The sequence below is a fragment of the Solanum verrucosum genome, unplaced genomic scaffold, assembly GCF_900185275.1.
Source record: "Solanum verrucosum unplaced genomic scaffold, falcon-dt-bn FXZP01000108.1, whole genome shotgun sequence".
In the NCBI taxonomy this organism is placed as follows: domain Eukaryota; kingdom Viridiplantae; phylum Streptophyta; class Magnoliopsida; order Solanales; family Solanaceae; genus Solanum; species Solanum verrucosum.
The window spans coordinates 32,373-57,936 of NW_026020274.1; the positions used below are offsets into that span (position 1 = coordinate 32,373).

A 25,564-nucleotide genomic window follows, 5' to 3' on the forward strand; every position below is an offset into this window, starting at 1 on the left:
GACTCTAACGGCTCACACATGTCACATATGACTCATATAGATTAGGTATCTCATCCTTGTAAGGAAGCACGAATTCTGAACGAAACATAGGTTCAGATATATACATGGCTCGAGAAAAAGATACTTTCTGATTCAGCTTCTTCTCCTCTAAAACTTTCAGTACTTGATTTCTAGGAATCACTCTCTTGTCCAGGCTAAGCATTATAAGCGCAGGATTACTAATCAAGTATTCTGGTTTGCATCCGAGTACCCTCGTGAAAATGTCCAATGCTCGCAGAATTCTAGCTTCTGACATAGCCAAACAAAGGGGTTGCTTTCTGAACACAGTCAATATATCCTGATCACACCATCCACAACTCCTGAAAACTCCCATTTTGTTTTCCACTGTTGACTTACCTAGTGCGATAACTGCAAGAACTCCGTACATGAACATTCCAGATGTGGGAGAAATATGTAAATCCTTTTCAGCTTTGTGCAATATCTCCTCTAGCCACTCATATTTTTGCAGAAGTATACGTGGTTTCTGAAGTATAAGTTTCTCGATTTGGGCATTTGAAAAACCAAATTTTTGCAACAACAATATTTTGGGTTCAAATCTTTTTGGAACATTGACAGCAAGTAAATAAGGTGACCTCTTTATAAGTTTAACCAAAGTCTCCTCACTACTAACTAGTTTCCTTAGAAAATCCAAATTAGACCTCAAATGAGAACCTACTGCATTATACAAAGCTTTTCCGTCTGCTAGGAAGAGATCAACTAGGTCAGATCCAGATACCCTCACTTCTCGCAGACACTGAAACTTGGGTTTAAGGGTTCTGTTTATATCAGAAAAAAGCAGTCTCGGTGTAATAGAAACTAATTTCTCGATCTCTGTCCGTTCTAAACCCATCTCTTGGAAGAATTTGATTACCAAATCAGGATTCTTAGGTGCTTTCACGCTGTTCAACTTGGCAGCTACAGCATTTGCTTCATATCTGGAGAATCCCCGTGATTTGATGAAGTAGTACGACAAGAGAGGGTTCTGAGAATGAACGGTCGCACTTGTTGAATAGCAAAACTGAGACCATGATCCACTAATGAAAAAAAGCTGCCAAATGCCAATGTACCAAAACTTAAAACATTTAAGAAGCACAGTTTCATTAGACAACATTGCACAAACATTGATAAATGACAATGACAATAATATAATATAAACATGCTGTTTTAGACCATGAAACAAGGGATAATGTATTCGAACATCACTTTTTACTTGGAGAGAACCAGCATGTATCTCCTTGAACCATATTTACATGAGATCAAACTTCACAACAAGAAAGGTTTCATGAGCAATAAATGATACAGAATTTATACCAATCAAAAAATAATAATATATATAGTTTATTCAAAGGGAAACTGAAACCATTGGAAAAAAATTCTGAACACAAAATTGATGAAACATTTAAAATGAAGACGTGCAATACACATTGTTAAAAATGTAAAAATTGCATTACAAAGTGATGAAGCATAAGGCATACATGGCAGTTCAAGAACATTGATGGCTTACTCACAGAAGTTAACTTGCGCAAGCTTTTGAGAGTCAATTACACTGAACTCCTCTCTAGAGCGAAAATATTCAAGGGACCTCCCTTGAAAGAATTACAAGAACCCCCACATGAATTACAGTGTTAAACAACAAAGTATCGTATTACTTACAAAAATTTAAACTCCCTTTCTTTTACTTTAAAACTCTTCTGTTTACTGAAATAAGAAGCATTTAAGTCAACGTGTTACAAGGAGTATTTAAATAACAGGCAAATATTACTAAAAACAAATCATTTAAAGTTGTGAAATTACAATGAGTGTATTAAATATTATTCCACAACAGAGAACTCAAAGTCAATTTCGGATAATTTGACTTTCTATTCTCTTATATATTTTTTTTTTTACATTTGTAGTCTGTCTAAGAATTTCTAGTGCTATTCTTCTTTTATAAAAAAGTAATATTGGAACTATATATTCTAAGACATGAACAGTAAATGTTAAAATAGTTCTTGGTAATAACAACAGCAATAGAAGACACAAAACAAGAAGAAAAGAGAAAACAAAAAAGGGGACAATAGAAGGCACTGGCAGGCTCACTATCCATGGAGTTCAAACGGTGCACAACTAACCCCTGAGAGTTTCTCGGTTATGGAAAAAATAAAGTTTAAAATTCTCATGCTTTCAACGGTGTTACCCATCAACTTATTTTTGGTAAGGTTTCTACTAATATATTTAATTAGAGGACTTTTTCTAATCCAGAGGAAAGTAGTATAACTAACCCAACATAGTTTGCTTTGAATGGTTTACTTTAAGTCTGGCAGACACAAATTGTCAACAAGAAGCTGAAGATAAAGTATGAAATTCATTCTATGCATCATTTGGAAAGTGGCTTGAAAGGAATAGAAGATATATTTTAGGGAAAAAAAGCTTATATTTTTTGTCAAATATATATGCATCAGAATTTATTTTGTTGGTACAAAATGATTTTCGACTAACTGGACAGAGTTTATGGACTTGTTAGGCTCCTTTATTATGTAGATTTACACAAGTCCCACTTTTTGTACTCTTTACGTACCTCCTTGGCACTCTGATATTTATAAAATTACCATACCATTTTTTCTAAAAAAAAATGTAATAGCAAAGGCCAAGTTGTGATAGCATTTAAACAAATTATACACCACTTAAACATCTAAATGTAGAAGTAGCCAAATGAAGCTGAATATTCCAAAATATTACAACAGTTTAGACAAAGCAATAAAGGGTCCTAGGTTCCACAACAAAGACTCCAGCTTTAGAACAGTTGCTCACATGTTAATTTGATAATGACCAAGCGGTGAACCAGGAAGGTTATGTTCTAACATCATAATGAATGAAAAGGCGAATTCTACAGAGAAGCAACAATGAGGTGAACCACGCTATGTGAAGGAAGTCACAAACAAAACATTTAATCACTCTTTTCTTGAATTATTCATACATAAAGTACAGAAAGGCAGGGTACATCCTGTATAAATCTGATTCTGTCAACCATATGACTTCTTTTCGTGTTCACCTCCTTCACACTAAATATTTTCAGCACTCTTTTGACTAAAATTTATAGTGAGTTTGATTCTCTTGGTATCATAGGATGAAAACATTTCAAGACTTCTTTTCCTTAAAAACTGAGAATTCCCTAACGTCAATAGACACATAGTTCCTAATAACATCTCAAATTTCTTCACCGCAGGGTGGTTAGAGAACTTTGGAACTTGTTTACTAGCTTCAGGGGCATAAGTTGGACCATGCCTGAAAGGGCAAGTCAGGCTATAGAAAGCTGGAATAATGAAGGTAGTGGTAGTACAGACAAAAACAGATGGAGAATTTGTCCCAGTGATTTAGTGGACCATATGGAAGGAGAGAAATTTGAGATGTTATGAGAGCATTAGTAGTCCTTCACATAGATTAAAATGAACTGCATTATCGTTTCTTGCTATTGGTGCAGTTCTGAGTATGTAGATGATCCTATAGCTATTACAGATATTCTAGGTTCTTTGTAAGATGAAGTAGGATCTAGTTTAGATTTGCTGAGTATACTCAACTGTATGTAGCTCCATGATGTAAATTTGGGATCCCAGCACTAACTGAAGATTTATACACAAAACTGCTACCTTTGTCAAAAAAAAAAATAGACACATAGTTCCAAACTCCGTGGAAAATAGGCCCATCCCTCTACCCAACTCGACTAAAATACCAGACTTTGACCACTGCCAAAGCACAGGGGCACATTCATTTCACTCTAGCTTTAACCACATTTTCTATCACCACTAAATACTTGTCAAAGAAAATCTAATTTAGGCATCACATTAGAATCTAAAGATTACACCTTTCACATGTCAAATCTTGATTTCAGGGTTACTGTACTGAGAATAGCAGCAAAATTTACATATAAATGAATTTATTTAAGAAAATTGTCGCATCACACTTCACATGGAAAAAATATTCCACCTTGACAAAAATTAAATAAATTATTAGTATTAGTTAAAGTTAAAGATTAAAGTATTACTATTCCCCCAAAAAATTATAAAATAAAATGTAAAATAGTGGAAAGAGAATGAAATGAAAAAAAGAATTAAACAAAGAAGAATAGAGTGAGAGTAAAGAGCATATTGGTGGCATAGCTTCACCATAGCAACTCAATGAAGAATAAGAGGTAAAACAAGAGAGGGAGAACAGGGAGAAGAAGAGGAACATTCACGTCCACAACACACTCCAGTCACCTTGATCTGAATTCTAGTATGTTATCCACAAAATCTCCTTTTTGTTTTTGATAAATACTATGTAAATTTCTTTTATGGTTTCCTTAACTTTTCTTTTTCACTTTGACTATTTTGCTGTTTGTTCTGATCTTTCGCTATATACTATCTACTTAAATATTTAATGAATTGTATATATTTGGCAGACATGTTTTTCCAGTTTAGTGTTAGATTGTATTCAAAATGATAATGATTCTCTCTGATTCTGGTCAATTCTACTTCATAATTAAAGGTTCATCAATTACCGGGTTGACTTAAATAACAGAAAGAAAGAAAGACCTACAAATTTACATTCATAAAAGTGGTAAATTACATTATTTAACATATTATGATTATTTAATGGTTTCTGAAAAGTTAAACTCCAAAGATGCAAAATAGAGGACATTGAACATGCACTATTCATCTCAAATAGGGGGTATATACCATGAATGGTACTGAATGCTAAGCACCAAATCAGCTCACATACTAGAATTTAGTCTTTTACTTGGCACAAGATAAACATTATTTTCCTACAATCTGTAGTTGCCCCTAATACGAGTAAGATGGTCCTTTGTTCACTTTACCAATAATATAAGCTAGTGAGAGGTGAATGCTAAGGAGTAGAACAGTTCATAAAGAAGACAATTCCTAACAAAGACAAAGAATTTTAAATTTTAACAGTACAACAATAGCAAGTAAAACAGTTAGACATATTGCCACCGGAAAAGACAGGTGAATCAAGAATAGTGGACATCAAGAGCAAACATGGACATTATAATCCTTAATCATTGAATGGGTTAGTAACTGAGACATCCAAGTATGACACAACTAGAAAGGCCATTACCTGGATGCCTGCAGCCTGCTCCTTTTCGTTTCACTCAAAGTTAACACATTTAGAACTGGTACTCATCTTAACTTAAGCAAGAGATTGTGCTTTAAAGAGACTTCAAGCTTTAGACTTCCTTTTGTCAACGCTACCAGATGGAACGACCCAGGATATCTCACTTAATCAGGATATATCTCTCTTTTCAGCTCTTGCCAGACTTCAAGGCCTTTAGGATGAGGATTTACATAAGTCTTCATGAATAATTTCTCTGAGGAAGCTATGATAGTGCTCAAAGACAATGTTGGGTCCACTTTTCCTTGATCTTTGAGCCAATTATACATTGAAAGCCTAATTGTGGTTCTTGGAATTGTGTAGTTTAGGTAGGATGGAAACGAAACTAAAGTAGACAGTGGAAGACCCAAATTATTCAATAGAAAATCAATCTTTGCCTCAAGTACCTCTTTCCTTTGATTGAGTATTTGCGGATATATTTTCAGCACTGAAGCAACATGCTTTCGATCCAAACCAGCATTTACCAAACAATCAAACCTCTCTTGGAGCTCCACCCCTTTCCCTCGAAATAATTTGAGAGCTTTCTCCATTCCACTCGAGTTCTCAGCAAAACCCAAATCTAAAAGGAACTTAGTTTTCATCATTTTGGATCTTAGCTCCTCCTCAGCTATTGGTAACCGTTCAACTTTGGCTCCACGAACTAAATTCCTCAAAAATTCTGGATTCTCCTTGATCACACTACAAAGCCGCTTCTTCCCTGTATTCAGGGTAGTTAACAAGCTTGTAGCTTTCTTCAAAACACACGAGCCTAGCAATGTAGGGTATGAATGAATAATATTTCCAATCTCTAAGACAGGCATCTCAATTTCAATCAAGAACTGGTAGCATTGCCTCATATTGAAAACAAATGTGGTTATTGGAATTTGTGGCAAGTGTAGAAATACATCAAGTAATTTGGGTATCTGAATACCAAATTTCAACCAGAATCCAATTAGCGAAAATGTAGTACGACCGGAACAATCAAACAGAAGACCAGGAACTTGACAAATTAACTTTCCTAATTGTTGATCAGTCAAGCCCAACCCGTTCAAGAAGCATATGAGCTCGAATAAGTGGCTCCAATCAATAGAATTTCCATTCAATTGCTCCTCAATCCAACTATATTCAACTCCTGTTTTCTTTAACTCCTCAACAACTTGAAAAAATTCCTTGTGTACATTCCCAATCAAAAGATGAGGACTTGCACTAACAAGCTTAACAACAATAGACTGATCTATCCCAACCCCGTGAAAAGAAGCAAGCTTCAAGTCCAAAACTCCAGAATCATATCTAAAAACTTCTGGAGCTTCAGCAAAAATCCTTCCTATCTTATTTCTTGAAATACCATAATTACACAAGATGTGATAGTTATCAAGCAACCTATGATCATCATTCAAAAACATGAGATCTCTAGGAAGAAATGGCAAGTACTGACAAGGTTTCAGACCAATGCTCTCAAAGAATGGTTCAAATTCATTGATTGGATGATATCGCAAGAATCGAGTTAAAGAACGTCTAATATCATTTTCATTATCAATTCTTTGTAATAAGTTGGAAAGAAAAAAAGGTGAGTTTTTACTCATATGTTCAGCATCCATAAACTGCAAACTTCTAGTGGAATGCAAGTAGTCTAGCAAAACAGCTTGTGCTTCTTTCTTCACTGCACGAGGTATATGACATTCTTCTTCTTCTTCTTCTTCTTGTTTCAATTTAGGTTTTTTAGCAGTTGCATAAAACCTAACCTTTTGGAAGGACCCAAAAATGGGTTTAGAATTGTTAAAAACATAACCCCATTTGAGAATTAATGGAGCTGTCAGCTTCTGCAAATGCTTCATCATCAATGGATAGAGAAGGAGAAATCTCTCTATGATTTCAAGAAATTACTGGTTTGAGTAGCCAAAGTTCGCACAAAAGGGTTTTGCTGTTGTGCTGCTTTTAGTTAGGGAGCCGGGGACGAGTTGCTCGAATGGTAAGCAATCCTCAATTCCAAGCTGAAGATTGTGAGTTTGAGTCAACAAGGGAGCAAAAGGTGGTAGCTCCTAGGCGAGGGTAAAAAAAAATTAGGGAGTCAGGGAAATGGTAGACCTATCAATAATGTTTTTTTTTTCGATCAAAGGGATAATGATAAAGGTTTATTCTTAACTAGATATTTTGGGTTCGAGGCGGAGTATGGAGAAAACTTTATTGGTAGTCGACATCGGGTGGAAAATAAAAAAAAAACTTAGAATATCTAAAATGGTGTTTTAACTATACATTTATCCATTTACTTTTTTATCTATTTAAAAAAATTATTAGGTTTGGTTTCTTACCTAAATACTCTCTTTGTCCCTAATTACTTATCCACTTTTCTTCTTTTAGTTGTCTCTAATTACTTGTTCATTTTGACAAATCAAGAAATGACAAATTTTTTTACCTATTATACCCTCAATTAATTACTTTGAAAAATAGTGAATTTCTTGAAAATCTTAAGTTATAAATTCATTCACTTCATAATTAATAGGAGTAAAATGATAAACTCACTATGTCAATCATTGTTTTCTTAATCGATTTGTCAATTTAAAAGTAGACAAGTAATTAGGGACAAGGGGGTACTTATTGATTTTAGGGGTTGTTTGGTAGAATATATAAAAGTAATGTTAAATAGAGTGTTTTAGTAACACATGTATTAGTTATACTTGCATTAATTATACATAAATTATTTGTATGCATTGTTTGGTTTGATGCATTAAAAATAGAATGCATTGCATTAAAAAAATAAATTACAAAGATACCCTTCACTATTATGATGAAAAAGATATAAAAATGGTATTGAGTGGCAATTGGGTCTTTAATTGAGTTAATGCATGAAAATCATTGCACTGCTAATACATAAAAATTCATGGTATTAGCAATACACATTTTAATACACAATAGAGTCTATAACTAATGCATTAGTTATACATAGTTTGAAAAAATATACCAAATAAGGTACTAGTAATACACAATGTTAATGCATGCATTATTCTTTTAAATTGATTTTAGTCATTTTAGTATTGTCAAATTGATTGATGTATAAAATTAAAAGTTGAGTGACACGTCATTTACACACATTTGATAGAAAATAACAAAAATATTAAATTTTATTTTATTTGCAATCAACCAGGCAACCACCTCTTAATAATTAGTTGACAGTTTCGATTTAGTTAATATACTAGATAATTTAAGGCTCGTGATACAGGCCTAATATTACAATATTATATATATTTAGAATGGAAATTTAATTAGTTTTCAAAAAGAAAAACTATTATGACATTTTCAAATAAACAAGATAAGAAATAATAATAAAATATCCGATGCTCCAGTAATTATTTTAACATCATGTCAAACATATATATTCGAATTAAATGATATTCTTTTTATATTTTATTTGAAAATTATTCAAGAGAATAGATTAAAATTATGAGTCTCAATATATTAACAATTTTCAAAAAATATATGAAGCAATAAAGTCTACTGATCCATCTATAGATTAATTTTGAATACTCTTATAAATTTGTATTATATGTGTTTAACCATCTTTAGCGAAGTCCCTTCTTCCCAACCGGAGTTAGGCAAGTTTAAATTGGAGTAAACAAACAAAAATAATGATCTACTTGATGAAAATTAGAATGAATCATCTCATTCTTTACAAAGTAATGAAAGGATGAAAAAAAAATTATGACTTTATATCTTGTCTTTATATTCTTTAAAATTAGGAGAACAATTTAGTATAGTAAGAAAAGAACTTTTTTTCTATAGTAATTTATATACCTGGTGAATGAATGTTTACCTCAAATAATGAGAATTTAAAAAATTTAACAAAATATAATATATATTGCAGTAATTTAACATGAGGTAGTTAAAATAATAATTTGCTTAAAATGATTTTAACTGATGATAAAATGATAGTAATAAATAAATATATGTTTCTCAAAAAATTATATAATGACATATGTTACGTGAAGTTTGGGATTATACATAAAAAGAGAAATCGAGTAAGTTAGATACTTCAAAAATTATCTTTAATCCAAAAAGAAAAGCAACACCATGAGATTAAAAAGTCTAAAGAGAACCAAAGGAAAGGGCATAACATGCTCCAAAATTTTTGTTCTTGAAGAGCGTGATCAGTGGTTGCATTCCTTATGAGTTAGACCTTTTTTTTTCCAGGATGAATTAGACCTTTTGAGAATTGTAATTGTGATTGATATTGGATTTAACATGTTAACTGGTCCATTATTATATTCATTAGAATGTTTGAAAAATGTGAATCAATTGAATTTTGTTGAAGATTTTTTGTATGGACAAGTCCCAAAAGTAATGTGTTCACTAAGAAATAGTGAATTTTACTTGTGTCTTATAATTGTTTTACAAAGGTAGGGTCATTATGTAGGGAATTGATAAAAAAATGAATTTCTTAATGTTGAAAAGAATTGCATTATTGGTCTTCCTAATAAGAGATCTATACCGAAGCGTGTAATATTTAGGATGCAAATTAGAAATAAAGGAAGAGAAATTTATTGGTATAAGACACGAGAGGGGAGAGAATTGAGGAGTGAATGTAATGAAGAATGAGTTAGTGTCTATTTATTTTTGTCATAGACTTAATTCTAGATTTTTTTATATAATTTATAGTTTCTAGAATAATCATGTAACTTATGGAGGAAATTTAGCCACTTGAAAAAAATATTTTGACAAATTTAAAAATAGAATTTATAGAATTTTAAAATAAAAAATATATGAATGACCATGTTATCCTTGATCGGCCTCAACTTCATATTTCTATATAATAGAAAAATATCAAATTTTGGCCCAACAACTTCAAATTTAATCAAACTTACATTAGTTCACTATTCAGATTAATATGTTTGAAATCAAATAAAAGTAAAAATTTGATTATATATTTTAATGAAGTACTACTCTTTTATAATCTAGTATATATTTTTAGTCTACTTTAAATGCAAATATATCATCCTATTCATTTTATTTGTAAAGTTACTTTTTAACATTTTCTAAAATATATTTTTTATAACTAATTTTATTTATTCTTTAATTTCAATCTAATATATATTATTAATTGATCACACTTATTTCTTTTCAAGTTTATTTAATAGAGCCAAAATAAAAGTGAAAGTAATTAATTATATTTTTAAATAATGAATTTTTATATTAAAGTAGGCATTTTTAGTAAGTATAATGAATAGAAAAAATATTAAGAATTAAATTAAAGTAATAGTAAAATAGAGTAATGGGTAGATATCACAATAACTCATAAATAAAAAGGTGAAGTAATAACAAAATGAGTTAATAGTAATAACAATAGCTAAAGATGTTTCTAGAACTATTTAGTTATCTTGTTATCATTCTTGGTAGATTTTTGTTTGCGTGAAGTTACATTTTTACCTTTGATCATCATTCACTTCATATATAAAAAGTTGTTTCTAGAATTATTTATTTTTCTTGCTATCTTTTCTAATAGATTTTTGTTAGAATGAAATTACATTTTTGGGATTGGTCATCTTAAATGCAAATATATCATCCTATTCATTTTTATTTGTAAAGTTACTTTTTAACATCTTTTTCTTTAATTTTAATCTAATATATATTATTAGGTTTTATCACACTAATTTCTTTTTAAGTATATTAATTAGAGCCAAAATAAAAGTGAAAATAATTAATTCATAATGAATTTTTATATTAAAGTAGGCATTTTTGATAAGCATAATGAATAGAAAAAATATTAATAATTAAACTAAAGTAATAGTAAAATAGAGTAATGAATAGGAATTACAATAACTCACAAAAGAAAAGAAAGTGAAGTAATAACAAAATAAGTTAATGGTAATAACAATAACTAAAGATGTTTCTAGAATTATTTAATTTTCTTGTTATTATTCTTGGTAGATTTTTGTAGCGTGAAATTACATTTTTAACCTTGATCATTATTCACTTCATATATATAAAGATGTTTCTAGAATTATTTATTATCTTTTTTAATAGATTTTTATTATAATGATATTACATTTTTACCCTTGATCGTCCTACCACTTCACTCTTCTATATAATAGAAATTTGGGACCCAATTCGTGGTTAGAGCACTGCTTTTGTGAAATTTAAATGTTGAAAATTAAATTTAAAAGATAATTCGTCGTAGTGGAATAACTTTGGAAGAAGTGAATTTAAATTTCGAATTTTATTTTTATTTTTGTATGTGAAAATATTGAAGTGTTGATTAGACTTATTGGAATAGTTAATACAAGGAAATTATCTATAATATTTGAAGTTATTTGATGGAGATTCGATTAACTGATTTTGAATAACAATTGTAATTTAAAATCACAAAAAAAAAATATACGTCTTAATAGTTAACAAATTATTGTATACTTTGATAATATATTTCATGAATATATATTATTTTGTCGTATTCAAACTGGTATCAGTTCAAATTATTTCATGAATAAATTATTTTATTTTGTGTTGTTTATGCTTTTTGTGAAAATAATACTTTGAAGTCTTATCAGTAAGTTTGAAAACTGAAGACTACTATTGTCAACATTTTCTCCTCTTTAAATAGGGATATATAAATGATTGTTATTGCATTTGCCTTCTCTCTCCACATGCTACCATTAAAGTTTTCAAAGACAATTGAGGAGAAATTTTGGGCCGGGTTTTCACCTATTAAAGTTAGGGATAAAGGTCTGAAAAATATTTCAATTATAGTCGAATTTGTTGTTGCGATACTAAATTTTCATGAGGATCTATTACCTCCCTAGACTATTTAATATCGTATTTTAAACATATATATTTGTCCACATGGACATAAAAAATAATACAAAATTATAAATAGTAATGTGTCCACGTGGGCACATATATACCTTTAAAATACACTATTAAATAGTTCAAGGGGTTAAAAATACGGTATTAAATAGTTTAGAGAGGTAATAGGTCCTCATAAAAGTTTAGTATCGCAACAACAAATTTGACCAAAATTGAGATATTTTTCAGACACTTATCCCTAAAAGTTGCAAGCAATAATGTGATGGGGTTCAAATTTGGTTTGATTGCGATTCCTTTTATTTTTTTCCCTTTTCACTCTGGTTTTCATTTTTTTGAAATGGCACATGAAAAATACATCAATCATTGAAGAAAAGTACAATGCCCAAGATATTGAAAACATGAAATCTCAAAATGTAAAAAATACATATAAACAACAATATATCAACCATTAGACTCTAGAGTTTACTAGTGTTTACCTTTATAACGAAAAAACTGAATTTATAGATGAGATTTAAAAATATATGGATTGAATTATCTAAATATGTGGTTTGTATATTATAAATTGCATAATAATCAATACATATGAACAATGGAAAAAATTTACAATTATGGAATTGACATGAAATACTAGTTACGTAAATAGAATGAGCATGAATTCCAGTGCTAGAAGTTGTAGTGTCACCGAGCAAATTTGAATTTATTGGTAATTAACAAATCAACAAATAATAGAGCTTATGAGTTGAAGACAACAATGTATTGCTAATGAGTGAATGAGTTTCGAATTAGAATACGATCAGATGGTTTACAATGAGTAGATAGAATACTATTTTATAGCTTAACTTTGGGGAGCAATTTTTTGTTGTTCTCGTCCTCATAAGTCCACTAACTCACATTTACTTCAGTTATGTAACGACTGGTGGAGATCTCGAATTTCTCCGTAACAGTTAGACCACCAACTTATCTCAAGCTTGTCATATTTGGTCATAGTCTGGTGTTTGATCTTGTTTTTTCGAAGTTAGACGGAATTCGCCGATATGACACTAATCATGATTGTCTTGACTTTGGGCTTTTTATGGTCAAGTTTACCCTTAACACACGTTATGAAAATATTATTTGATGTTATCCCAACTGAGTTACTTTTAACTTATTCTTCATGTCACGCATCACTTCTTGTTTTTCTAAGTCTCGAGTCTAACTTTTACCCTATCTCCCTACTTTTTGGGTAGTAAGACCATCTCCAACCCACCTCTATTTTACTCTTTATTCTCTATAATTGGAGAGAAATAGAGAATTGAGACTCCAACCACTCTCTAAAAAGCCCTCTATTCTTTTTATTTATAGAGAGGTGAATAGTAATTCTCCAAATTCACCTCTCTATTTCACTTTATCATTATTTTAATATTGAGTAATTTCCCTTAGATAGTCACCCATGTTTGAGAAATTACCTAGTAATATCACTTATGTTTGTTTTAGGATTATAATATCACCCAATTTTACCTATTTTCCTCAAAATATACTTGACACAAAAAAAAAAAAAACATTATCTCTTTTCTAATGGAATGCCATGCCACATTTTTAAAATTTATTAATAATATATTTTTTAATTCTTTAAATGTCTGTAGGCTCCTAATACTAAGTAGTTTAGTTGTGGAATGCCTACATTAGGAATTGAAGTGTTTGTGCCCCTGTTGCGTGTCTATTTATTTCAAACATTTAACCACCATTATAAATCGAGGTTTATTTTAATACAAGAAAATAACAATTTAGATAGATAAAGGAAATAATAGATAATTAAAATACGAATTTCGTGGAAATAATATTTAATTAAGTATTTTTTTTACTATTTACTTGAAAAATACTATGTTATTAAAACAAGTAAAAGTAATTAATTAGTATACGTGTGATATTTATTATGTGCGTGATTCTCTTCGCACAAAATATCTCCTTATTAATCGTAAAGATAAAACCATGTCGATTCCCACAAGCAATCGAGAGCGGAGCTAACCTTCGGTTACACAGAATTTAGTTATATTTATGATTTTAAAATTATTAAAAAAGATATAAAATATTGATTAAGAACTCTCTACTTTAAAGAAGTAAAATTTAAAACTTACATGTATGCTTAAAATTAGACACACGTGTCTATGCTAGCACGCAGGGGCGGCTCAACGTAATCGGAGGCCTAAAGCGAAATCTTAATTAGAGGCCTAAAATCTAAATAAACTTCACATGCATTTATTTAAAATTTATTTTTCTTACATTTTTAAATGCAAAGTATTACCTAATATTTTTTTTATATATATAAATGATTTATTCGATTTCTTTTTCAATTATTAGTTTTAAATAAGATTTTATTAATTCAACATTGAAAAATATTATTTTACTCGGGCAATCATTATATGAATTGTTAACATAGTTCTACAAGTAATACGTTGACAAATTTCAAATAAATATAAGAGTGAGAACCATAGCTTTGATGAAGTTGATAATTTGGTTACCCCACATTTTACTATGGTTGTTGTAATGCTTGAAAATCTAAGAAGAAATGGAAAAAGAATTTACAATTCAATTTGTTCAATACTTTTTGACTATTAATTGATATTTTTGACAGAATATTACTCTAACTTATCAACAATTTAAAGAAGAGAGTATAAAAGGAGTTAAAAAGAAAATAATGTGAGTATAAGTAGAGAGAGTGTAAGAAAATAAAACAATACTTTCTTGATCTTTTCTATTTGAATTGGGTTGAAGAGAATAAAATAATAATTTTAAATATATACTTTTTATCATAAATAATTAATGTTTTTCTTTAAAAAATTAACACATAATTTATTCTTGATAAAAAATTGAGGCCCCTAAAATTGGGGGCCTAAGGCCAATGCCTTATTTTTGTATACATAGAGCCGGCCTTGCTAGCACGAGCCCAATATCTATTGTTTTAATTTATGTGATATCGATAGAATTTAGAAAGTTAATTAAATTTTAATATGATTTTAGATATATTAAGTTGTTAGTTACTTTTTGTTTGCGCAACTTTAATGTGAAGAGGTTCATTAAGATGTCCATAATTAAAGTATTTTTCATCATCGATTGTTGAATCTATACTCAAAGTAGCTACAAGATATTACCGACATCCAAAATAATAAAGGTATAACTAAAGAATATGAATTTAAAACTAAAAAATATAGCTAAAACGGATTTCATAATTTCAGAAAAATTATACACTAATTAAGTTAAAATAGAACAAATGAAATAATTTTTTCAATTTTTTCCAAAACACACTAAGCAGGCACGTCGATAGAGACGTGACTGCTTCACCGTGAAGTCTCTTTTATATAATAAGAGAATACTAGTTTGTATCTTTAATATTTTATTATTTTCTGAGTATAATAATTGGAGCAATGAAATGTCTCATTTCAATATCTGCGGACCATAGACTATATACGTCCTAGTCAATAAGTCACACGGACAGCCTACAGCTACTGATGTTATTTATTTTAATCTTCAAATAATTCGTCTGGACCCCCTTTTTCTCCTTTTGAGTTAATTAGAGTTTATAATCTGATAGGGTAAAAACATATTTTTGCATAATATGATATAACTTGTTTTCTTACTAAATGTAACAATAATGAATGAAAGTAGTGTACATAGTCCATAGAGCGCACTAGGCTCTCTATCGACAAATATCATGTTTTCAACTTTTATTTGGGTTGTCGGCCTTTGAAAAATCTTTCTAATCAGAGAAGTACAATCAAATAAACAAAAAAATGTCTAAACACGGTATAAATACTATCGAAAAGCAGGGGCACAAACACTTAAAGAATTGAATTAAAAAAATATTATTAATAAATTTAAAAAATGTGACATGGCATCCCATTAGGAGAGAGATAATGTTTTTTGGGCAAATTACAGAAATCACATACTTTAAAGACAAAATTACAATTTATCCCTTAAAAGTTTATAATTACAGAAATCCCTCATTTTCGCGCATCAAATTAGTGTATCAGCGCTTATATTATTGTATCTCGCGCATCAGATTAATGTATCAACGCTTATATTATTGTATCTCGCGCATGTATCAGCACTTATATAACTCTGATACATTAATCTGATGTGCAAGATACAATAATATAAGCGTTGATACATTAATCTGATGCGCGAGATACAATAATATAAGCGCTGATACATTAATCTGATGCGCGTAAATGAGGGATTTTGAAAATTTGTAAAACTTATAGGGGATAATGGTAATACGTAAACTAAAAGGTGGAATTTCTGTAATTTTTCCATGTTTTTTTTGTGTCAAGTATATTTTGAGGAAAATAGGTAAAGTTGGTGATATTGTAATCCTAAAACAAACATAAGTGATATTACTAGGTAATTTCCCAAACATGAGTGACTATCTAGAGAAATACTTTTTTAATATTATTTCTACTATTTGTATCTAACATATTATTTTTCATATAAGGTTATTAATTAAATTTCTAATATTCGTAATTTAAAAAAATATAATATAACATTTAAAAAAACATATTATTTGGTATATACTATTTTCATCCCGAATTAACAATATTTTAAATATTTTTTTTTCAATTTTCGTCACTTTAAGAGATAATTTGATATTATTATTGATTTTCACCACAAAATTTAAATGATAAAATGAAAAATTTAATTTAAAAATACAATACATGACATAATAATTTAAATACAAGATAACAATACAACACATAATATAATATTTTTAAAATCACAACAATAATCTAGTAATCCGGTAGGTCGTTTTCAGATTTAACAATATTCAGAAGAAAGATAGTGTATGATCTAGAGAATTGTTGTGTTTGTGATTGCGGTTGTGCTTGTTGATTTTTTTTTTCAATTTTTCGTAGTTGTTCTTTAAAATTTAGAATAAATATAATTTTTTACTAAATAAAGAATTTTAAAAAATAATAATTTTACATAACATGAAAATTATATAGGGTGATTATTTTGAAAAAAGAAAGAACGTGTTTATATTATGAAATAAAAAAATGAAATAGAAATAAAAATAATAATATAATATTGAAGAGAGAGAAAAATTCTTTTTTAGAGAGTAAAATAGAGAATTGAGTTGGAGTTGGTTGTTTGAAAAAATAGACAATTCTATATTTGAAGAGTAAAATAAAGTGTAGAGTTGGAGGAACTGAAAAGAGGAGTAATTTATCTTTTTCTCGGTAGAAAAGCATAGAATCACCCTAATACATTTTATATAATTGCCTGGTTAAATGCCTTGCTAAAAAAGTCTATTTGAAATAAAAATTGATTAATGAAAGAAAAAAAGTGTAAAAGAATTTGAATGACAAAGTTGTCCCAGATTGTGCTACCAATTAAGAAGAATTATTATATTTGGAGTTTTTGAATAAAGACTCTAGTGGGTGTCTAGAACTATTTTGAGGACTCAGATGATTGTTTCTTCTGAAGGATTAAATTATTTTGCTCTAAAAAAAACAAAGGGTTAACAAGTTAAACAAAAACACGAATATTAAAGATAAGTTATGTTTTCTTTATTAACATATATGTTAGTGGGTATCCCAGGAGAATGTTGATTACACCGATAATTTTGCATGAATCCCACAACGAGTGATTCGAGTAAGCATAGTTAACAATGGAGACTGGAGAAATTGAACTGGCCAAACAAACTTCAAACAAGTACTTCTATTTGATTTCACCATCTATTTTTATTTGTGCCTAACATTTTCTCAATTTAACATAAATTATTAATTTCATCCTTAAATTATTGAGTCTCTTAAAAAATATTTTTTTATTTGACTAACTAAATTTAAATACATTCTAATATGTCACCTGACATAGCAAGAAGTTTCAAACTCTGATAAGAGATGAGACTCATAATAAAAAGTAGAAGTATTGAAAACACTCCTAAATTTGGAGAGAATTTAAGCGGTGTTACCACTCATATTTCAAGATTGAGGTGTATTTAATTTCAGTTAGTCAAATAAAGATATCCAATCAATAGTTCGAGGATGAAATTAATAATTTGCGTCAAATTTAAAAGTGTTTTCAATTATTCTCTCTATAAACAAACAGTAATAATTTTATTATATATTTTTTTATTATAATAAAAAATCATATTTTGAGAAATGATAAAAATAGATTAAAATTAAAGTGATGAATTATCTCTAAATTTTCTAAACTAAACAATAAGCATGAATATTTATTTTGGTAAAAAGAAGTCATAGTTGTAAAAGTTCACTTGTTAAAGTTTACCTATTTATGAGTTCACACTTCGATAATTTGTATAGTCGACTATTCATAATCATGAGATGTGTTTGATTGTGCATATAGTTAAAAAAAAATATTTACTCTTTCTAGAAAAATAATAAATTGCATGACTCTCTTTCACCTTAGAAGGTTAAAAAATGTCTACAACTTTCAAGAATTAAAGATATTAGATGTGGTGCAGGAATTAGTATTGCATGATTTATTTTTATCAAGTGTTTGATTCATTATTTCCTACTTTATCTTGTGTTTGAATTAAAACTCTATAAAAAGCTTCTTTTCAATTATACCCTTGTATTATTATATAATTGGATCAAGGTAGATAATTATTGGACAATGTTATTTTTTTTATGACCTTTTAACTAGCTAGGTGAAGAACAATTTTGTTGTCATGATTACTATTTTTTCACTTGAATTATTTGAGGATAAATAATTGTCATTTTAATAAATTTAGCACTCACAAAATGACATTTTTCAATTTAAAAAGGATAAATCATCTACTTTTAAAACCGATAAGACGGTAAACAATACTTAGTAAAATTGAGTAAACCATCTACATTTACACATAAAAATTGCAAGTTATAGTTTTAATATGTATGCAATTTTATAAATTATTCAAAATACAAATAATTAGAAAACCCACACACATATATTATACATTCAATTAAGAAACATCATGTGGTGATATATTTGCCTTTATAATTAGTAAATGTTAAATTCACATTTCAAAAATTGTATTGAATTTATTTAGTAACAAACAACTCTCTCTAATAATTTATATGCTAATTTATTTAAATTAATTTACTAATACAAATATAAAACATAAAATCAAGAAAATAAACAAAATGATTAAAATGATTTGAAGGATATTTTTGTCTTTACATAGACTTATCCCATGGTATTAAATCCTATGTATTACTAATACCTCCAAATAGAAGGTATTAGTAATATATCATCTAATACCATGCAGGGTGTATAACTAATCCATGGATGAGTTATACATAGGCCCAAATTCTTACCAAACATAGTACTATATAATACCTTACATAATATATGAACTATTTCTCCTAATACTTCCTATCAAACGACCCCGAGTGCAGTATTATTCTAGCATTCCCGATGCAAATCCAAATTTAGTCAGAACCAACGTAGGTACCAGACACGAGGTGTGAAGCCAAAAAGGAACCTAAAGAATCTGTGTCCTTCTATTACCTAGCTGTTGCTAAGTCTTGGAAGGCAAAAGAATTGTGCAACTCCATCTTCAACTAAGAGTAATGCAGACTCAGTTGCTACAATAAACCTCTTTACATGCTGCAACTAGTTAGTTGTTGAATCTGCAGTCTAGGTAGAGTCCATAAACAAGCACTCTGCCCAGAAGAAAAGTTCAGAAAAAACGCAGAGCAAACAATAACTAGAAGATTCAATGAGTCATATATAGCGAGAACAAGATTGTTCAATTCACGCTTAGTCCGAAACTCAAAAGGATCTAACACATAAAAGCAGGATGGACAGAGAAAATGAAAATTACCACACTGCAGGGGAACTAATAGTTGTGACTTCAATAGAAAACAGGAAAGACCTGAAGAAACAAAATTCATTTGACTGAAAGATCATGAGTATGAACCATAAAGATGAAAATCGCACCTCATTTGACTGATCATCATGACTCTAACGTCTCACACATGTCACATATGACTCATATAGATTAGGTATCTCATCCTTGTAAGGAAGCACAAATTCTGAACGAAACATAGGTTCAGATATATACATAGCTCGAGAAAAAGATACTTTCTGATTCAGCTTCTTCTCCTCTAAAACTTTCAGTACTTGATTTCTAGGAATCACTCTCTTGTCCAGGCTAAGCATTAGAAGTGCAGGATTACTAATCAAGTATTCTGGTTTGCATCCGAGTACCCTAGTGAAAACGTCCAATGCTCGCAGAACTCTAGCTTCTGACATAGCCAAACAGAGGGGTTGCTTTCTGAACACAGTCATTATATCCTGATCACACCATCCACAACTCCTGAAAACTCCCATTTTGTTTTCCACTGTTGACTTACCTAGTGCGATAACTGCAAGAACTCCGTACATGAACATTCCAGATGTGGGAGAAATCTGTAAATCCTTTTCAGCTTTGTGCAATATCTCCTCTAGCCACTCGAATTTTTGCAGAAGTATACGTGGTTTCTGAAGTATAAGTTTCTCGATTTGGTCATTTGAAAAACCAAATTTTTGCAACAACAATATTTTGGGTTCAAATATTTTGGACCATTGACAGCAAGTAAATAAGGTGACCTCTTTATAAGTTTAACCAAAGTTTCCTCATTACTAACTAGTTTCCTAAGAAAATCCAAATTAGACCTCAAATGAGAACCTACTGCATTATACAAAGCTTTCCCGTCTGCTAGGAAGAGATCAACTAGGTCAGATCCAGATACCCTCACTTCTCGCAGACACTGAAACTTGGGTTTAAGGGTTCTGTTTACATCAGAAAAAAGCAGTCTCGGTGTAATAGAAACTAATTTCTTGATCTCTGTCCGTTCTAAACCCATCTCTTGGAAGAATTTGATTACCAAATCAGGATTCTTAGGTGCTTTCACGCTGTTCAACTTGGCAGCTGCAGCATTTGCTTCATATCTGGAGAATCCCAGTGATTTGATGAGGTAGTTTGACAAGAGAGGGTTCTGAGAGTGAACGGTCGCACTTGTTGAATAGCAAAACTGAGACCATGATCCACTAATGAAAAAAAGCTGCCAAATGCCAATGTACCAAAACTTAAAATATTTAAGAAGCACAGTTTCATTAGACAACATTGCACAAACATTGATAAATGACAATGACAATAATATAATATAAACAAGCTGTTTTAGACAATGAAACAAGGGATAATGTATTCGAACAGCACTTTTTACTTGGAGAGAACCAACATGTATCTCCTTGAACCATAATTACGGGAGATCAAACTTCACAACAAGAAATGTTTCATGAGCAATAAATGATACAGAATTTATACCAATCAAAAAATAATAATATATATAGTTTATTCAAAGGGAAACTGAAACCATTGGAAAAAAATTCTGAACACAAAATTGATGAAACATTTAAATTGAAGACGTGCAACACACATTTGTTAAAAATGTAAAAATTGCATTACAAAGTGATGAAGCATAAGGCATACATGGCAGTTCAAGACCATCGATGGTTTACTCACAAAAATTAACTTGTGCAAGCTTTTGAGAGTCAATTACGCCGAATTCCTCTCTAGATCGAAAATATTCAAGGGACCTCCCTTTAAAGAATTACAAGAACCCCCACATGAATTACAGTGTTAAACAACAAAGTATCGTATTACTTACAAAAAATTAACCTCCCTTTCTTTTACTTTTAAACTCTTCTGTTTACTGAAATAAGAAGCATTTTAAGTCAACGTGTTACAAGGAGTATTTAAATAACAGGCAAATATTACTAATAACAAATCATTTAAAGTTGTGAAATTACAATGAGTATATGAAGTATTATTCCACAACAGAGAACTCAAAGTCAATTTTGGATAATTTGACTTTCGATTCTCTTATATATTTTTCTTTTACATTTGTAGTCTGTCTAAGAATTTCTAGTGCTATTCTTCTTATACAAAAAAAGTAATTCAGGAACTATAAATTCTTAGACATGAACAGTAAATGTTAAAATAGTTCTTGATAATAACAAAAGCAATAGAACACACAAAACAAGAAGAAAAGAGAAAACAAAAAAGGGGGACAATGGAAGGCACTGGCAGGCTCACTATCCACGTAGTTCAAACGGTGCACAACTAGCCCCTGAGGGTTTCTCGGTTATCGAAAAAGTAAAGTTTAAATATTCTCAATACTTTCAACAGTGTTACTCATCAACTTATTGTTGGTATGGTTTCTACTAATATTTCAATTAGAGGACTTTTTCTAATCTAGAGGAAAGTAGTATAACTAACCCAACATAGTTTGCTTTGAATGATTTACTTGAAGTCTGGCAGGCACAAAATGTCAACAAGAAGCTGAAGATAAAGTATGTAAATTCATTCCTCTATGCATCTTTTGGAAAGTGTGCTTCTAAGGAATAGAAGATATATTTTAGGGGAAAAAAGCTTATATTTTTTGTCAAATATATATGCACCAGAATTTATTATGTTGGTACAAAATGATTTTTGTAACTAACTGGACAGAGTTTATGGACTTAGACTACTTTATTATGTAGATTTACACAAGTCATACTTTTTGTACTCTTTACGTACCTCCTTGGCATTCTGATATTTTTAAAATTACCGTGCCACTTTTTCTTAAAAAAGAAGTAATAGCAAAGGCCAAGTTGTGAAAGCATTTAAACAAATTATACACCACTTAAACGTCTATGCATAGAAGTAGCCAAGAAAAGCTGAGTATTCCAATATATTACAACAATTGAGACAAAGCAATAAAGGGTCCTAGGTTCCACAACAAAGACTCCAGCTTTAGAACAGTTGCTCACATTTTTTTTTGATAATGACCAAGCGGTGAACCAGGAAGGTTGTGTTCTAACATTATAACAAATGAAAAGGCGAATTCTAACGCTATGTTAAGGAAGTCACAAACACAACATTTTAGTACTCTTACTTGGATTCTTCATACATATAGTACAGAAAGGCAAGGTAAATCCTGTATAAATCTGATTGTCAACCATATAGCTTCTTTTCTTGTTCACCTCCTTTACACTCAATATTTTCAGCACTCTTTTGGCTCAAAAAGTATACTGAGTTTGATTCTTTGGTACCATAGGATGAAAACATTTCAGTATTTTTTTCCTTAAAAACTGAGAATTCCCAAAGGTCAATAGGCGCATAGTTCCAAACTCCGTGAAAAATTGGTCCATCCCTCTACCCAACTCGACTAAAATACCAGACTTTGACCACTGCCAAAGCACAGGGGGCACATTCATTGCACTCTAGCTTTAACCACATTTTCTATAACCACTTAATACTTGTCAAAGAAAATCTAATTTAGGCATCACATTAGAATCTAAAATAACACCTTTCACAAGTCAAATCTTGATTTCAGGCTTACTGTACTGAGAATAGCAGCAAAAAAGTTACTGAGTTTGATTATTTTGGTATCATAGGATGAAAACTGAGAATTCCCAAAAGTCAATAGGCACATAGTTCCAAACTAGGTGGAACATAGGCCTATCCCTCTACCCTTCTAGACTTAAATACCAGACTTCGACCACTGCCCAGGGGGCACATTTGAGGGCATTTCACTCTAGCTTTAACCACATTTTCTATCACAAATAAGTACTTGTCTAAGAAAATCTAATTTAAGCATCACATTAGAATCTAAAGACTACACCTTTCACATGTCAAATCTTGATTTCAGGGTTACTGTACTGAGAATAGCAGCAAAATTTACATATAAATGAATTTCTTGATACCAAAATAAGAAATTTTCAAAGATTTCAAAGTGAGGTTACCTTGGTAGCAGTAGAAATTGCTTCATCATCTTTAGAAAATCCAACTGAACCAAAGAGAGAGTTTTCAGATAAATGAGGCCCGGAAACAGCTACTGGTAACAGAGAAGGTAAGCCGCAGCTGCCAGTATGTCGAAACCTATAGATTCGAGAAAGCATGGTTTTCAGAAGAAGAACCGAAGCTTGAAATTGAAAAGGGTTAAACCGGAAAAACGTTAAAGCGCCATTGCCTACTTTTATTTTGTCTTATGGAAAAAGGGGAAAATATATATTTTTAACTATGTGATTTGAAGGCAATAGACTTCCATTGTACTCCTTCCGTCTCATTCGATATGTCATCCCTTTCTATAAATAGTTGGACCACAATATTTATTATTTTATGAAATTTATGCATAAATTACCATATTTTGCCTATTATACCCTTGATAGAGTAGTTAATTAATCTTGAAAATATATTCATCATTTATTATAAAGTTGACTTAAAAAAACATTAAAAAGTAGAAAGGTAAAGTTACATCATTTCTTAATGTAAGTACAAAGTAAAAATGTGACATATAAACTGGGACGGAGGGAGTATGTCACTAAAACATGTATGTCATTTGTTCAACTTTATATAAGTTGAATATACTTTCACGCATGATGTGAATTGCCAGTAGGAAGGGGCAAGAAAACTTCGATATGGTAATTTTGGTATTCGGTTTTTAAACCTATTATATCATTATCATATCAATTTAATTCAGTATGATTCAACACTTTTTTTAAGTTCAATTTCAGTATTTTTGGGGTATGGTAAATTGGTAATCATAATTTATTCAACTTCAACTAATATATATTTATTTAATAGAGTATTATGACTTCGATAATTCAAAAATGATCTCAATTGTATCATACTAACATTACACATATAGAATATTTATTCAAAAGAAAGTACAAATAACTTCTTTTGTTAATTAAAATTACATTTCAATCAAAATAGAATAGTCAATTTCAATCTTGTATACTCTTTATATTATTAAATACTAACAAATATGCAACCTTGTATATTGGATCAAAGCTGAACTGGCTGACTTATATGATTTGTACATCAAAAGGATAGGAAAATAGAAGCTTTTCAATTTTCTTACTTCTTTTGGCTGACATGCAAGAAGCTTACAAACTCTGTTGGTTATCCAATATTGTTAGTTTCAGCTGGGAAAAATGGATTTCCTTAAATCATATTGACATTGTTGTTGGTTCAGGTTTTGCTGTTATCCACTATTTGGTGAAATGGAAATAAAAAGGTCATCTTTTGTGATAAACAACGGAAATAGAAATGAAGAAAAAGAAAGGCAAAAAGGCACAACACCTACTATAGCCCACCTTTCCCAGACCGTACACGTGAGATCATACTGGATATGTTGTTGGGTTTGTTTTCTCTCTGATGGATGAGAGGAGGATGTATGATTCCTCTTCGAGAAATTCTTCTACCTCGTGAGAATTCGATCAAGTTTAATTTGAGTTAGGAGAATCATAACCTGATTGATTCGAGGTATGTCTCTTCGTAATGGAGATTAGAAATCAGGAAAAACATTATTCCTTTTTGTAACTGCCAAAGGAATCAGTTATCAACAAGATCAGTTGAATCCAAACAGCTTCAAATGGAAACCTTGATTTGCCATATAGCTCACAAGAATTCAGACTTGTAAATATGAGGGAGGTCTTTCAATAAACTATGCCCCAACTCCATCAATGATTTTTGGCAACACCAATCCTGTTTTTCAGAATTCAATATGAAAAGAAAGAGGCCAAAAAATCTACCAAAGGAGCATAATTTTCTTGAGTGGTTAATACAGATCAGGTATCTTATCCTTGTAGGGCAGCA

General features: G+C 30.3%; 2 protein-coding genes across 2 annotated transcripts; both read right to left on the minus strand.

The window, feature by feature from the left end:
* Positions 1-4: 4 nt before the first annotated feature.
* Positions 5-23,901, minus strand: LOC125833815 (uncharacterized). Its single transcript, XM_049512984.1, has 2 exons — positions 23,707-23,901; positions 5-1,087 (listed from the first exon to the last, which is right to left on the minus strand). Exons 1-2 carry the CDS (start codon positions 23,860-23,862, stop codon positions 5-7), a joined length of 1,239 nt encoding a protein of 412 aa, XP_049368941.1. The 5' UTR covers positions 23,863-23,901.
* LOC125834060 (transcription termination factor MTEF18, mitochondrial-like) lies at positions 5,153-7,001 on the minus strand. Its single transcript, XM_049513230.1, has one exon. It carries the CDS (start codon positions 6,999-7,001, stop codon positions 5,295-5,297), a length of 1,707 nt encoding a protein of 568 aa, XP_049369187.1. The 3' UTR covers positions 5,153-5,294.
* Positions 23,902-25,564: the final 1,663 nt, after the last annotated feature.

What these genes read in the sequence shown, in the direction of transcription:
- LOC125834060 (XM_049513230.1), bottom strand. Translation starts at nt 7,001, where the DNA reads ATGAAGCATTTGCAGAAGCTGACAGCTCCATTAATTCTCAAATGGGGT.
- LOC125833815 (XM_049512984.1), bottom strand. Translation starts at nt 23,862, where the DNA reads ATGCTTTCTCGAATCTATAGGTTTCGACATACTGGCAGCTGCGGCTTA. An exon ending in CAATTTCTACTGCTACCAAG is followed by an intron (nt 1,088 to 23,706) that starts GTAACCTCACTT and finishes GGCATTTGGCAG; the next exon opens with CTTTTTTTCATTAGTGGATC.